Raw genomic sequence first — 16,692 nt, 5'->3', positions numbered from 1 at the left:
TTTGTGTGTGTGTGAGGAAGATTGGCCCTGAGCTAACCACTGTGGTGGTCTTCCCCTATTTTGTATATGGGATGCTGCCACAGCATGGCTGGTGAGCAGCATGTAGATCCAAGCTCAGGATCTAAACCTGCAAACCCTGGGCCACCAAAGCAGAGCATGAGAGCTTAACTGCTATGCTACTGGGGCAGCCCCAAGTACTTTTTAAAGTCCTCTGAGAGGGGCTGGCCTGGTGGCGTGGCAGTTAAGTTCGCACGTTCTGCTTCTCGGCGGCCCGGGGTTTCACCGGTTTGGATCCCGGGTGTGGACGTGGCACTGCTTGGCAAAGCCATGCTGTGGCAGGCGTCCCACAGATAAAGTAGAGGAAGATGGGCATGGACGTTACCTCAGGGCCAGTCTTCCTCAGCAAAAAGAGGAAGATTGGCAGTAGTTAGCTCAGGGCTAATCTTCCTCAAAAAAAAAAAAAAATAAAGTCCTCTGAGAGCCAGTCCTGGTGGCCTGTGGTTAAGTTCAGCACACTCCACTCTGGCAGGTCAGGTTCAGTTCCTGGGCACAGAACCACACTACTCGTCTGTCCATAGTGATGCTGTGGCAGTGGCTCATAGAAAAGCTAGAAGGACTTACAACTAGAATATGCAACTAAGCACTGGGACTTCGGGGAGCAAAAAAAAGAAAAGGAAGGTAACACATTTTATAAAGTAGTTGAAACTATTATAATTGATAGCATTGCTACTATTTCATGACTTATTTCTTCAAATTATTTGACCAATATTTATCAGTGCCTTACGTTTAAAATTTATTTTTTGATAATATATTTGTGTTTGGTACTTTTTTTTCTTTAAAGATTTTGTTTTTCCTATTTCTCCCAAAGACCCCCGGTACATAGTTGTATAATTTTGGCTGTGGGTCCTTCTAGTTGTGGCATGTGGGACGCCGCCTCAGCATGGCTTGATGAGCAGTGCCATGTCCACACCCAGGAATCGAACTGGTGAAACCCTGGGCTGCCAAATCAGAGCCCGTGAACTTAACCACTTGGCCACGGGGCCAGCCTGTTTTTGGTACTATACTGTTTATGAAACTCTTTTCTTCTAAGGAATTCTTGAGTACCTTCAATGTTATTCTGGTTTTTTTCTCATGGTGCCCAGTTTAAGACATTGGTATTGAAATTCCTGCCTTCTGAAATCTTATATTCTGTGTATTCAGTTCTCATCCTAATAAAGTTAAGTTTATACTCCACCTAAATAAAGTTTTGTAGTTGAGAGGTGATTACCTCACAAAACATTGGGTCTCAGAAAAGTAAATATTCTTCTGCACCAGTGCTCTTTCCTCTATTGTCCCTTAAAAAATAATTAGAAAACATTTCCATCACTAGAACACATATCTGAAGGAAGGAGCATGGCCTTTGAAATCACTTGTATTTTGTTTAAAACCAGGCCCTGCCACTTACTGGCTGTTTTAAATATAGGCAAGCTACTTAATATCTTGACTTCAGTTGCCTCATCTGGAAAACAGAAATAAAACATTGTTATTAGGATTAAAACCAATTAGAAGAATCCAGCATGTTGCTTGAGGTGTTTAATAAATGTGTATCATTATTATTATTAATAGTAGTAGTATTATCATCATTAAAGATTAGTTTTTTTAAATGAAAAGCTGGTCTAGGTATAAGATTCTCTACTTTGCAAACTTGCCTGATTGTTTTTTCTTTTAAAGCAGAACATTTGTTTCATATATCACTGTCTCCTCTAGTGCTTAGCACATCTACTTAATAAATGTTTGCTGATTTAATAATTGAATTTAGTGTTTCATATTATGTTTAACATTAAGCTGTCATTTTTGTTAATTAGTGTAATAAAATTTAGTAGCCTGGTGGCGCAGCGGTTAAGTTCGCACGTTCTGCTTTGGCGGCCCAGGGTTCGCCGGTTCGGACATGGCACCGCTTGGCAAGCTGTGCTGTGGTAGGTGTCCCACGTATAGAATAGAGGAAGATGCGCACGGATGTTAGCTCAGGGCTAATCTTCCTCAAAAAAAAAGAAATTCAGTGGGACAAATGAAGCAAACATGTTTTGTGTAGCAGAATGCTTGACAAGTTCTTGACAGTACTTGTTGGTGCTATGGTTTAATCATCTTTTGATATCTCAAAAATAGTGCCTAACCACTATTAAACCACTAAAAAGCCCTATAAAAAAATGCTCGATTATATGTGAGAAATATAACCTTAGGCTTCTGTCTTTGACTTCCCTTGACACTTGTGTTCTTTCTTCTCTGTGGTTCTCAATATTTCTTACCAACACGGGGTTTTTTTCATAGATTCATTTCTCTTCTTTTTTCTTTCCCTCCCCAGCACTTCTCTGTTCCTTAAAATAGCTCCAGGGAGAGTTTTCCATTGCCCTCAGCTTAAAGAAATTTCAGAACAGCCTTCTCCACAGATACACACAGAGATAAATCAGAAGTAGGTGGGAGAGTTTTATATTGCCCTTAGCTTAAAGAAATTTCAGGAACGCTCTTCTCCACAGATACACACAAATACAAATCAAAAGTATTTGGCTTAATTTGAAATTTAGGAATAAAAATGAAAATTTTTGCTTAAGTCAGGTCCATACATCTTAGCATAGACTTTCTCTGAGACACAATGGCCCAGATGTAGTAGTGACTAGTTTGACTACAAAGTAGTTTAAAAAAAACTCCAGGGACTTTTTAAACCCATTTTTCTGCCAAAATAGAGGTATAGCCATTGTTCACATATAGTTGAAACTCTCCTGTGACATAGTAAACTCAGAAAGGAGCCCTAGAGAGAAGTTCTTTTGGGTTTGCGTTTTGGTAACAATAGTTGGCTTTGTTTTTGTTTCTTCCTTTTATGCTGTGTGACTACCCAAGTCTCTCTCTGACCACCTTCCTTCTAGGCCTGCTAAGGGCAGTCTTCTCTCTATGGATCTTGTAGTTAGTCATGTGTTATTATATGAGTTGTAAAAGAAATATAGAGTAAAATAAGGCACTAGAGAAAAGGAATGATACAGAAGGAACATTTCACCCCTTTCATTGCTGGCTTCTGTAGGCAGATTTTTTTTTTTTAATTTGGTGGGTATAAAATGGCATCTCATTGTCATCTAAACTTGCATTTTCCTCCTTACTCATGAGCTGGAGCCTATTTATGGACCACTGGTCTTTTGCCTATTTTTCTTTCTTTCTTTCTTTCTTTTTTACTTTTTATTAAGATTATGATCGTTTACAACCGTGTGAAATTTCACTTGTACATTATTGTTTGTCAGTCGTGTTGTAGGTGCACCCCTTCACCCTTTGTGCCCACCCCCCACCCCCTTTCCCCTGGTAACCACTAATCTGTTCTCTTTGTCTACATGTTTAACTTCCACATATGAGTGGAGTCATACAGAGATTGTCTTTCTCTATCTGGTGTATTTCACTTAACATAATACTCTCAAGGTCCATCCATGTTGTTGTGAATGGGACGATTTTACCCTTTTTATGGCTGAGTAATATTCCATTATATATGTATACACCATATCTTCTTTATCCAGTCATCAGTTGATGGGCATTTAGGTTGCTTCCACTGTAGGCAGATTTTTATTGATACCTGTAGAAGATAGGAGGTATCAGAGACTGTAGAAATGAAGACACTGTTATCGGTGCGTTGGGCTCTTGTTGTCCCCCAGCATAGAAGTCAAGAGAGACAACAAACTGGAGTAGAGAAGTAAAAGTTTATTGGCTTGTGCATGGAAGAGGCACAAGGGAGCTGGTGCAGAAAGGAAAACAGCAGGTGACCGGCCTGTTAGGGAGCAGGATTGTGGGGCTTTTATTAGGCAAAGGCTGGGGAGGAGTGCCTTTTCACAGCATATAGGGGTGGAGTTGTGCTTGCTCCTGTGCCGTCACTACTACATGTGATGCATGTATTGTTAGCATGCCAGCTCTCCACCTGGGGGTGTGATTTTTAGTATGGTAATGGGGCTAGGGTCACCTTCAGACAACAACTGCGTCCTAGGGTACATGCATAAGCTGGGGAGAGTCCCAGGGCTGCAGAATGTGGATCTTGATGGTCTCTATCTCATTCTCCCGGCTTGCGGATTGGTTTTGCGGATTGGTTAGGGACCTTATCTTGTTAGGCCAGGGGCCTTGCAGGTGGCCCTGTCTGCTTTGGCTGGTGCCTATCTCAATACTGTTGTTCTTTTCAAGGAAAGATAAAGTGCTTTTAAAAATCACAAGAATTGTCTTGCAGTTCAATAAAAATTACCTAAATATGAACTTACTTTTAATCACTTAGACTAATGTTAATTATGTTAATATGTAGCTTATCAGGTCATCAGTTTATTGTTGAATAATTATAAGTCTCTTTTAGTCAAGAATGATGTGTTTTTCTTATTTTAATGTGTGTGGATCTCTTGGCTACAACCTTTAATCTGTTTAACTCAGCCATGTTTCTACTGAAAAAGATCTAATCACTTGTAATCTTCCTGTCCTGTTTGTAAATTTAACGTGAAAATTGATTTGTGTGCCTGCTTCATGTCTTTGCTGTCATGTTGTATTTGATGTAATGTCGTATTGTGCTCAATCAATATCACAGTATCACCTAAATGTACAAATTTGCTAATAGGTTAGAAAAGATACACTAGGGTAGTAATATTTTTTTACATATTAGTATTTCTAAAAATCTTCCTTAGTTGCCAATGATATATTTGGTAAATGAAGAAAGTAATTATTTCTTATAATGCAGTCCTGTGAATATTTCATTATCTTTGTATATTTTTTAACTACAGGAAATTGCTGATAAAGATGGAAACAATAAAGTTCTATCTTTTACTATCCCTTCCTTATCCAAGCCTTCAATATACCATGAGGTAAGTAAGATTGGAAAGGTGGAATTATTTAAAATTATATTGAATAAGAGATAAAAGTCAGTTTCTTACCAGAGATAAACAGTCCCAACGTGTCTTTACTGATTTGCATCTTAAAAGTAGATGTGTATTATTAGCAATATAAATCTGAGCTGTTGTCAAGAGAGGCAGAAGGTAGTTAATGGAAAGTTTTCCTCTGGTTCTTGTTTGTTTCTTTTTAATCCTTCCACTAATATAATTTTCAGTCTTTTTTATTAGACTTTTATCAATTTTCAAAAATATTCTTCAATTTTCTTAAATCTTTGCCTGTTAATTAGAAGTCATCTGTGTTAGATTAATTTGTTTTAATTGTTTTTAGGAAATTGACTACTTAGAAGAATAGTAACACTAATTATTTCTGTTTAGAGGAACCTAATTGATGCATTCCAGCTGTTCAGTAACATTACACTTCTGATTTTTGCTTATATTTATTTGAAGAATGTGAGAACACTGGTAATCACATAGGCAGATGATTCCTGTTGAGCTGAACTCATGCTGTCTGCTCTATTTAAGGGTATATCTTAGGAATCAAGCTTCTGGTCTGTAGTGGCTTTACTGCATAAAGTTGTCAGGAAAGCAATTAAAGAAACTTTACCAGTAGTCTAAAAATCATATTCCATTTTCTTATCAACAAACAGTATCCTGTTGTCTCACAGCTCTATGTAGCTATTGATTTTCTTAATTAATTCCCCTGGGACTTTGTTTTGTGTTGGAAATAGAATGCCTCCTATTTAGCCAGGACTCATGTTTAGCCAGCTCAGATATTTCTGAGTAATAGAATTTAGTTCAGTTCTATGTGTCATGTTATGAAATAAAATAGAGGCTAGTGAGACATTTGTGAATGGATGGTTCTTCTAACTTTAGAGAGAAGAAATCAAGTATGTCACTAAAAGACATTTGATCATAGTCTTCAGTATTGTTTGTGTTATATAATTATAACTCTCTATGCCTTGCTTTCTTCATTGTAGAATGGGATTAATAAGAGGACCTACCTACCTGAAGTTAGACAAACTGCCAAGTTTGAATGCACAGTTGCCAAGACTGCTCTGTGTTCTGGAACACAAACAGATTAAAATTGATGTATTTGTAACCTTTAGTCTTTTCAGCAACTTTTCTTATTCTGTAACCTAAATATAGACTTATTCCATAGTCTTTCAAAAAAGAAAGCAGTATATTTTCAGTTCTGTGTATTATATATAATTTCCAAAGAGAGTTGTAAAACGTATATAATTGAAAAATGGGAAAGGTTTTGAAAGAGAAGAAGAAATAGTCTGAAACTGCCTTTTGTTGAAACAAACTTAAATATCCTTTCAGGATAGAGATTTTTAGTTCATTTTAGAGGTGCAGTCAGTCTCATACTATACCTTATCTTTGTAGCCCTCGACAATTGGATCCATGGCTTTGACCGAAGGGGCATTGTGTCAGCATGATCTCATCAGAGTTGTTTATAGTGATCTTCATCCTCAGAGGGAAACATTCACTGCACAAAACCGGTAATGGTCAAAACTGTAGACAGTAATAATTATTAATTTGTGCTTAACAGTCAACTATAGTTACTTTCACTTAAGTTTGGTATGAGAGGAGGCAAAAAGTTAAATATGTCATACTAGTGAAATACATCATACAGTGAAATACCCATCCATCTAATGGTTGGTACTATGTTGTGGTCATCTTGTATAATAAAGCAATGTAAAAACTAGAAGTGTGGGCATGAAGTCAGCCAAACCAGGGTTTGTGCGCTAGGACTACACCTTAGAAGCTTACCCTCTCGGGCAGTTTATCTACTCTGTGCTCCTTGCTTTCTTCATTGTAGAATGGGTTAGTGAGAGTACCTGCCTACCTGAAGTTAGGCAAACTGCAAAGTTTGGACGCACAGTCCTTAAGACTCCCTTCACTTTTGACACCAACTGCAGGTTTGGGGGGTTCCCATAATCACTCTTAGGTTTAGTAACTCACTGGCAGGACTCATAGAACTCATTGAACGAAAGCTGTTATATTCACACTTATTGTTTATTACAAGGAAAGGGCACAGATTAAAATCAGCTAAAAATAGAAATGCATGGGGTAGAGTCTGGGAGGGTTACAAATACAAAGCTTCCGTTGTCCTTGCCCCTGGAATCAGTATGCATTACACTCCCAGCATCACTGTGTGACAGTATGCATAGCATCAGGCTCAGGTGAGCATCAGTGTCCAGAGTTTTTATTGGGCTCCATTAGGTAGGCATGATTGATTAGATTGATTGTTCGCAAGGTTGATCTCAGCCTCCAGGTTGATTGATACTGTGACCCAAACCACGACTGTAAATCACATTGGTTCTTTCTGGTGTGGCCAGCCCCCAGCAAAGAATGTTGTATGTCACCACTTCCTCCCTGAGATCTGTTGTCACCAGTCCCCATCCCAAACAAAGACACTCCTATCAGATATGACATAGGTTACTTCTTAGCGGTGGGGAAGAGGCTAGACCCTTTTGGGCAAGGCCAAATTCTTTACTACACAGGCCATCCCCTGACCTTTGGCCAAGGATCTTTTAAACAAAAACAATCATGTTTATCTGGGCATCTACATTAGTATAGCATTTATATGACAGACACAGATGGCAATATGGTCATTATGAATACGCCTAACATTTGAGTAGCCAGTGTAAGTTAGGGATATATTTGAAGAAACAACTAATTTGTTCTATAAAACTGCTACATACATTTACATATTTTTGTACCAATTTGATTATTCTTTCCCATTCTACCCCCATCTGCTGCTATTTGTACCTTACGATAAACTTGAGGAACTGTTTATCATAGAAATTAGCTGATGAGTAGCTAAATTCAATTCTTCCTTCAGGCCAGTAATTTTTCATTAGTATTCATCATAAGGAGCCTTTAACTCAATTTACTAATACATTTGACTATCAGTATTAGTATTATAACCTTACCAACAGTGCCAGCATTACACTGTATCGCGGAATGGCAGTAGATGTAACCTGAAAAATAAGAGTCAAAGATCCTAGCATATTACCAGAGTCTCACTTAGTCATTAACTGTTATTCCAGTTCGTCATCATAGATCTCGCCACAGTGTGTCCCAGAACAATGCCACTCAAGTTTGCAGGCTTCCATTTGATTTTATCAGGTTCTAAAAGCAGGAGTGGTCTCACCAACATATGGCTTCACTCTTTCAGGAATCTGATATAATTGAGCCAAGAGACAATATTAGCTCTTGCTCTGAACCTTTCTCAAGGTAGCAGTGTAGTATTGAATTTCCCTCATTGCATAATCCATTTATTGATTCCCTTATCTCAGCTACCATTCCTCCCTCTCTCCATTTGTCCCCAAACTTTTCTACCTTTCGAAGGGACATTAGGTTGAGCCATTGTGCTGGTCTGGATTGCTGGCAGCAATACCAGTCTAGCATGTGCCTCTGCTACTCTTCTCCCATCCATATAGGGTAAGTTTACTCAAGCACAGAACTAGTGGGCTATCTCACCACTGGGCAATATGTCTGCATTCTCTTTCAACCCCAGTTTTACTGGATGGAGTGAAGGCACAACCCACCCCGTTGGGCCCTTAGGAATTCTGACATAATGGTTAAAAGATATAGTTACAGCTTCTTGCTTAGGAAGGTCTCTGCTTCTGACATCTGCAGTCACAGTGCTGGTCCTCAGACCACTGCTTTAGGTAGGAAAAAAAAAGTTGAGGTGATTTGGGGAAGAAAGTTATACGACCATCTTACCCCCATGGGAAGAGTTGCATAGTCATACCACCATTGTCCCCTCCGCTCATCTCTTTCCAAACCCCCAGAAAAGCAGAAGAATCTATCTAGTGGTGACCCTCCCTTGGTCTCCCTTTTGTTGAGTGCGAGTACTCAACATAGTAAGCTCATGAAGGCATTTAAGCCAACCCTTCGTGCTTTATCCCTCCCCGTACCGTCCCCATTTTAGGTAACAGATGTTTCACTTGTTTGTTCCACTTCTCTATCAAACCATTACCCTGAGGATATCTCCTTACCCATTGTTAGGCTTTATGGGCTGTAAAGCGTGTTCCTTGCTCTGAAGAAATGTGACTCAGTAATCCAAATAGGTGCAATATCTTATATTATATTATATTATATCTTATATTCTGGTCCCTTTGTAGTACTATGAACATTTGATCTGCCATCAGGTAAGCAAAGCTCAGTGCAGAGTAAGTGTCTATTCCTGTCAGGACCCATTTGTAGCCCTCGGGGCTACTGACATCAGTCCACTGTCAACTGTGTGCAGGCCTTTATTCCAGGGGAATCCTCCCTATGGCCATCTGCAGTCTGTCTCTGTTGTTGGTAGAACATTTCTTATTGGCATTTTGTGTCTCGCAGGTTACAAAAGGAATATGTCTAAATTCAGCCCATCTCTGCATTGCCACAGTACTGCCATGTCGACTCATTTCATGGACCCAGAGGGCCACCTTAAGCAAGCACACTGGAATATCTACTCATTGAAACCAATCACCTTCCAACTCTGGAAGGGGTTTCTCCTGATGGACATAGACATATCCTACTTTAACGCACTCTTCAAATTCCCATAGTGATTTCCATAGGGCTGTTCCCTATACAGACACTTCTTTAAATAGGCCAGTTTTCTGTGGTTCTCCTGCCTGATCATATGGCCAGGCCATTGGCCACAGCCCATGAGTTGGTAAAAACCCAAACATAGTGCCAAACAGCATGCAATTAAGTCCACTCACCAAGGTGATTTGTTTTTACCTTCTTCAGTCAGAGTGGCAGCCTTCCAAACAGGATGTAGTCTATGCATGTTAGAACTGCCATCCATAAACCAAGCAGCTATTTGTTGGTCATTAGAGAGCACTTCATAGGATAGTGTCCAGGTGATGATAGAATCTGGCAGCCTGGCACATGGTGCCAAAGTTGGCCCTATGGAAAAAGAGGCTCCCTGCTTATGAGTACTCTGAGTATCTCTTTGCATTCCCCTAGTAGCATATTCCTGCACAAACCGTTTCCACTTTATGTTGGAACTCTTCTGGCACTGCCCATGTTTTTCTGACATCACCCAAGATATGGGAATTTTAGATTTCAGGATTATTTTGTTTCAGTCATAGGGGCAGTCTCAGTGCCTAATGGCAAGCTAGTTGTCTCTCAAATGGAAATTTCCTGGTCGCAAATCCCAGAAGACGTCACTAGGTGGCATCTACTGGGTTTTGCCATGAGCCTCAGTCTGTACTCCACACAGGGCTATTGTGCAGCAAATTAATGACCTTATAGGCTTGGCAATCTTACTGGTCCCCATTTAGCATGTCCAATTAATATTGGAGGAAGGGAGGATTTACATGCTTTCTATTTTACAATACTAGATAGGGGAAGTGTTCCCCAGGCAGACACAATGTCGTTCCCATAATATGTTCAGGTAAATGACACATGATCATTTCAAATAAAGTTCATCCAATTTATAATTTCAGTAAGTTAAGATGATGCCCAAAACATGCTTAGCATAGTGTCTGGCACATAATGTTAGTGATGCTATTATTTGTTATGTAATATTTTATGTTCATAGTAAAATAGTACTCTTATCTTATTGGTTATAATATTAGAGTTATGTAGCAAACATAGGATCAAGTGAGTTTCCATAGTCATTGGCATTTTTTTTTTTTTTTTTTAAATAGGCGCTGTTTTTTTTTTTTTTTTTAAAGATTTTATTATTTCCTTTTTCTCCCCAAAGCCCCCCAGTACATAGTTGTATATTCTTCGTTGTGGGTTCTTCTAGTTGTGGTATGTGGGACGCTGCCTCAGCGTGGTCTGACGAGCAGTGCCATGTCCGCGCCCAGGATTCGAACCAACGAAACACTGGGCCGCCTGCAGCGGAGCGCGCGAACTTAACCACTCGGCCACAGGGCCAGCCCCTAGTCATTGGCATTTTGATCAAGTGCTTCAATCTGGAATTCCAGTTCTCCTTATGGGTTTTTCCAATATTACACATATGGTAGAAAATGCAGTGGCTTCCCTTGTGTCCTAACACACTCTTGTGGAATTCAGCTCTAGTGATCATCTTTTGTTAGCCAGCAGGGTGCTGTGTAACACTTGGAGAAGGCCTTATCCCAACATGAAGTGACAACTTAATTTTTTTCTATACAGTTATGTTGGTTTACTCAAATCATTTCACAATATAAAATTTATGTTACAATAGTGGTTGATAAGTATAGTTTGCAGACTGCTTTGCATTAAAATAATCTGGTTACCAGGTTTCTTTTTTGTTTTCTACTTTTAATTTTTAAAGTATAACATTATATACATGTGGTAAATTTAAAATAGAACAGAGTATAAAGTGAAAATAGATGAAAGTACAAAGAACAAAGTATATGTGTCCTCTTCCCTCTAACCATTCATTTCTACTCTCATTAGTTAAAATGTTAGCAGTTTTTTTATGTGTCGCTTCAGAAATTTTAGCGCATATAAAAGCACGTATTCAACCTTAAACACATGCAGGCCTATACACACTGAATTCACTTGCATATCTTGTTCTGCAACTTGCTTTTTTCATTTAAGAATAAATCTTGGGGGGCCAGCCCCATGGCCAAGTGGTTAAGTTTGCACGCTCCACTGCCGCCGCAGACCTGCATAAAAATATACAACTATGTACTGGGGGGCTTTGGGGAGAAAAAGGAAAAATAAAATCTTTAACCAGAAAACAAAAAACAGTTTTAAAAAAACAAGAATAAATCTTGGACATATTTCTCTAGTATCATATAGAAGTCTCCTCGTTCTTTTTTAACGATTACTTGTTATTCCATTCTGTGTATGTACCATCAGTTTTTGTTTTTAGAAGATTGGCACCTGAGCTAACAACTGTTGCCAATCTTTTTGTTTTCCCCTGCTTTTTCTCCCCAATTTCCCCCAGTACATAGTTGTATATTTCAGTTGTGGGTCCTTGTTTCTTCCCCTCCAGCCCCTGTCCACCAGGTATCTTACTTCTCTGTGATTTTGTTTCTTCTAGATGTTTCATATGAATGGAATTATGCAATATGTGGCCTTTTGTGTCTGGCTTCTTTTACTTAGCATGTTTTCAAGGTTCATTCATGTGGTGGTGTGTATCAGCCCTTCCTCATTTAAATGACTGAGTAATATTCCATTATATTGATAGATATTTTATTTATCCATTCATCAGTTGATGGACATTTGGGTTATTTCCACTTTTTTTGGCTGTTTATGAATAATACTGCTAGGAACATTTGTTTATGAGTTTTGTGTGAACATCTGTTTTCATTTCTTTTGGGTATGTATCTAGGAGTCGAATTGCTGGATCATATGGTAATTCAATGCTTAACTTTCTGAGGAACTGTCATACCATTTTCCAGATTGAGTGTACCATTTTGCATTCCCACCAGCTGTGTGTGATATGCCAGTTTCTCAACATCCTCACCAGTGCTTATTTTCCATCTTTTTGGTTCTAGACACCTTGGTGGGTGTGAAGGATGATATCTCATTGTGCTATTGGCTGTTGTTTTGTTTTTGCTGTATGTTTTAGTTTTTTGTACAGTCAACTGTGTCAGGAATATACACACACACAGACACACACACATATATATATTTTGAAAGTTAAACACGTATGCATTAGCTCTATACAGTTTATTAAGAAAAACTGCAATTTCCGGTTCCCTCCCCCCCTTCCATTTCTCCTTTCCCAGGTGTAATGACTTTTAACCAGTGGTTCTCAGCCGGGGCAGTTTTGCCTTGTGGGGAACATTTGGTAATGTCTGGAGACTTACTTGATTGTCACAACTGGGTGAGAGAGCAGGCTGCTACAGGCATCTCATGAGTAGAGGTCAGGGGTGCTGCTCAACATCTGCAGTGCCCGGGCTAGCCCCCACAACAGAATGCCGACAGTGTTGAAGTTGAGAAATCTTGCTTCAACTGACTCTCTCCACATCTTTGAGTAACTTGCTGCTTCTTAGTTTTTCAGTTTGGGGCATTATCTAATAACTTGTCTCTGTGAAAGATAAAGATTTAGCTTGTTACCTCTCTCATTCTCCTATCTTCTGAATGTAGTAATGTTGCAATTGTGGGAACTCATTACTCAGATTTCTCATTATTATGATTGACTGTGGTTCATTTGGAGCTATTCAGTACTGGGCTTTGTGATTAACTGATTACTTGTCCTTCATACCTTTTTGTTTTCCTTGGAGTTCATAATTTTCCTTTTTTTTTATCCTTTGTTTATTATGTGCTTTGTAATTCAACCCCTGCAAATTCTCTATCAGTTGTCTAAATCTCCTTTCAAGTCTTCATTCATATCCATTACTCTCTCAATTTCATCTTCCTGAAAAAGGAGCTCCTGGAGCCTTTGACTTACTCCAGTCTGGACTGTGTTGCCCTCTGTGGCTGGTGTACACTTAGTATCTCAGGATCTCCTTTCACTCTCATCCTGGGAATTCCCTTTTCTTTTTCCTATGTGGATCTGTTTCATCTGCCCTATATCCTCACTCTTTGTTCCTACTATTCTGAAATTCAGCTGTGATATTTCTTGGTGTGGGTTTATTTCCTCCATTGTGCTGAGCACTAGGTAGACCCTTTTGGTTTGGAAACTCATGTCCTTCGAACTGGGAAATTTTCTTCAATAATTATTGTTAATTAATTGAGCTTCTCCATTTTATCTGGCCTTTTACCATCTGTCTTCTGGAGCTTTATTATTTGGATGTTGGAACTCCTGCAGTGGTCCTCTTTCCTCTCTCATTTGTCATATCTTTTTCCTTTTGCTTTACTTTCTGTGGTGTTTCCTCAACTTCAACCACCAATGCTTTTCTTGAGTTTTTAATTTCTGCAATGATATATCTAAAAGCTTTTCTTGTTTTCTGAATGGTTTTTCTTTTTCTTTTTCTTTTTTTTTTGTGGAGGAAGATTTGCCCTGAGCTAACGTCTGTGCCAGTCTTCCTCCACTTTATATGTGGGTTGCTGCCACAGCATGGCTGACAAGTGGTGTAGGTCTGTGCCCGGGATCTGAATCCATGAACCCGGGCTGCTGAAGTGGAGTGCGCTGAACTTAACCACTATACCACAGGGCCGGCCCTCTGAATGGTCTTTTTAAATAGATCTTGTTTTTCTTTTTGTTTTTTTCAGAAACGTCTTCTCTCATATTTTTGAGAATAGTAATGATAATTTGCTTTATTGAAAGTTATTTTTTTTCTTTGTATATTCTCTGTTTCCTCCAAATTGTGCTTTTTTTTTTTCCTATATATTTTGATCTTGTTTTCATGTTAGTGGAGTTCCTCAGATGTCTGGTAATCCTTTTCTTCCCCCTATTATTTAAGAGCAGGAGAATGAAAAATTAGAAGCTCTTTCCATATTAGTAGGGCTAGTTGACTATGAACTTCACAATTTCTAACTGGATCATTCAGTTGGGGAACTTCCCAAGTCCAAATCTCTAAGTGTTTCCTCTTAGGGTGGTCAAATTCCTTAGAGAAAGCTCTTCTAGTCTCTTAACTAGAGAGCTGGCTCCTAGCCTGCTGGTGGCCAAGTCAGGAGGGAGAGTTTGAGGTCTCAATATCCAGTAAGACATATTTCACCTAACTTTCCTATTTTCCGTCTGGTATTTTCCCCCTCCTCCCTGCTGCCCCAAACCACGATTGTACCTGGTGGTTCCCAGGTGGGAATTTCTCTTTTATCCTTTCAGAAAATAAATCTTTAATTTCATAAAATAAATGTTCAATAAATGTAGTGGCATAGAGAAAGAGAAAGGATCTGAAGATGTACCTACCTCCAAGTCAGACTTTCAACTCAATTTTTAACTTCATTTTGAAATAATTTCAAACTTATAAAAAAGGTTTCAAAAATAGTACAAAGAGTTACCAAATACTCTTCATCACCTATGGGCAGCTTTTTAGAAATACAACTTCCCTGGGTCCTGCCCTCAGAGATTCTAATTGGGTCAATGTGGGTTGAGACACAGGAATATGGTTATTTCACAGTTTCCTTAAATAACTGTGATGTGCATCCAGACTCAGGAGCCACTTTCTTAGAGATTGTAAAGATTAGGGAAGCATTCGTTTATTAATTCAGTCAGAATTTACTGAGCAATTATAATGTGTTGGACACTGTGCTGGACACTAGAGACAGAGAAGAATAAATCCGGGTTTCGTCCTAAAGTTGCTTATTATTAAATAGGTAAAACAGAGGTAGAGTCAGAGAATTATGATTCAATGGGATAAATGCTGTATTAGAGCTACACAGATAAAGGGAACAATTTCCTTTATCTGGGAGAATTAAGAATGGCTTTATGTCCAAGGTAAAAATTTGAGCCAGGACTTGAAACCTTAGCAGGAGTTTCCCAAGTGAAAAAGTATGTTCTAGGAAGAAAGGACAGCATCCATAAAAGCAAAGAGTTATGAACGATTATGCATATTCAAGGGGTTGTAAGAAGATTGATGTAGTGTCAGGTATGTGGTAGGCAGTGGAGGAAAGTGAGGTTGGAGAGGTAGGTTGAGCGTGAATTTTAAAGGACTTAGTAGAAATAACTGTAATCCTTTTCCCTTGTTTTTGTTGTTTCTAGGTTCGAAGTCCTGAGTTTTCTCATGTTGTGTTATAATTCTGCTATTGTGTATATGCCTGCTTCATCTTACCAGTCTCTTTGTCGGATGGGCTCCAGGTGAGAAGAGTAATTATCATTAACCTTCACATTTATTCATTTGATGGATGTTTATTGAGCACGTTCTCAGTCGTAGGCACTGTTATAACTTCTGGTGGTACAGCAGTAAACAAAACGCAGGGAGCTTTCATTCTTGTTGGGCTCCTTATCATCCCGCATGCATCATGACCTTGAAAATACTTCGGCATTAAAGAAGTGTTTTCTAGCTGAACATCAAGTTAAGCCAAGATGTCTTAAGTTTAGGGTGGTTTAGTGATGCACCTAATCACTGCCTGGATGCCAATTTTTATAAATCACTTTGAGAGCTTTGAATACATAGACCTATATGTGGAGAAAGTCTTAAGAAATGTGAACTTTTTTCTGTATATCTTTCACAAATAACTGTCTCTGCTTTGGATAAGATTAGCAATAACACCAATTATCTGTATGTCTCATTTGTATTTATGTGTTCAAATCTTTACTAAATCAGAACTTCTAATAATTTGGACAGACTCGAGCTAAAATTTAAATGTCCACTACAGAAAAAAAAGCTTAAGTAATATAAATTAGTTTGGAGACAGGACATTTAGCTTCACAGAATTTCCGTTACGGAAGGAACCCTGAGTTCATCCTGTCCAACTGATTTTTACTTGAGGAAACTAAGCCCCAAAAAGAAGTTAAATGTGTATTAGTTTTCTGTCGCCTCATAATATACCAGGAAATTAGCAGCTTAAAATAGCACACATTTATTATGTCACAGTTTTGTGGGTCAGGAGTTGAGGCATGAGTTAGTTGAGTCCTCTGCTTAGGATCTTCAAAAGCTGCAGTTAAGATGTTGGCGGAAGTTGCAGTCTTCCCTAAGGCCCGATTGAGGAATTATACACGTTTGTTGGCAGGATTCAGTTCCTGTAGTTGTAGGACTGAGGGCTTCAGTTTCTTGTTGGCTGTCTGCTGAAGGCCAGCCTCAGTTCCTTGCCACGTGGACCTCCCAACATAAGCAGCCTACAACATAGCCGTGGCAGCTTGCTTCTTCAAAGCAGAGAAGAGATGAGAGAGACTCCAGCAAGACCTGCACTACAATCTTATGTACCATAGGCACATATTCTTGTACACGGACTCAGGGAGATCCTGTTACCTTTGCCCAGCCACACTCAAGAGGAAGGGATGACATGGGGCATGAGTACCAAGAAGGAGGGGTCATAAGGATCGTGG

The 16,692-nt window shown here is 39.0% G+C and overlaps 1 protein-coding gene across 9 annotated transcripts in view; it reads left to right on the top strand.

The window, feature by feature from the left end:
* Positions 1-16,692, top strand: part of HYCC2 (hyccin PI4KA lipid kinase complex subunit 2) — a 98,274-nt gene that overhangs the window by 65,507 nt on the left and 16,075 nt on the right. For all 9 annotated transcript variants that reach the window (XM_046658134.1, XM_046658135.1, XM_046658136.1 and 6 more), the window contains 3 exons: positions 4,767-4,847; positions 6,261-6,376; positions 15,406-15,501. In XM_046658134.1, coding sequence (XP_046514090.1) covers positions 4,767-4,847; positions 6,261-6,376; positions 15,406-15,501 — 293 coding nt within the window. The remainder of the gene's footprint in view (positions 1-4,766; positions 4,848-6,260; positions 6,377-15,405; positions 15,502-16,692) is intronic.

This window comes from Equus quagga, chromosome 4 (assembly GCF_021613505.1).
Source record: "Equus quagga isolate Etosha38 chromosome 4, UCLA_HA_Equagga_1.0, whole genome shotgun sequence".
Taxonomy (NCBI): Eukaryota; Metazoa; Chordata; class Mammalia; order Perissodactyla; family Equidae; genus Equus; species Equus quagga.
Note: the sequence above shows the minus strand (reverse complement) of the source record. Positions and strands in the feature narration are given on the sequence as shown.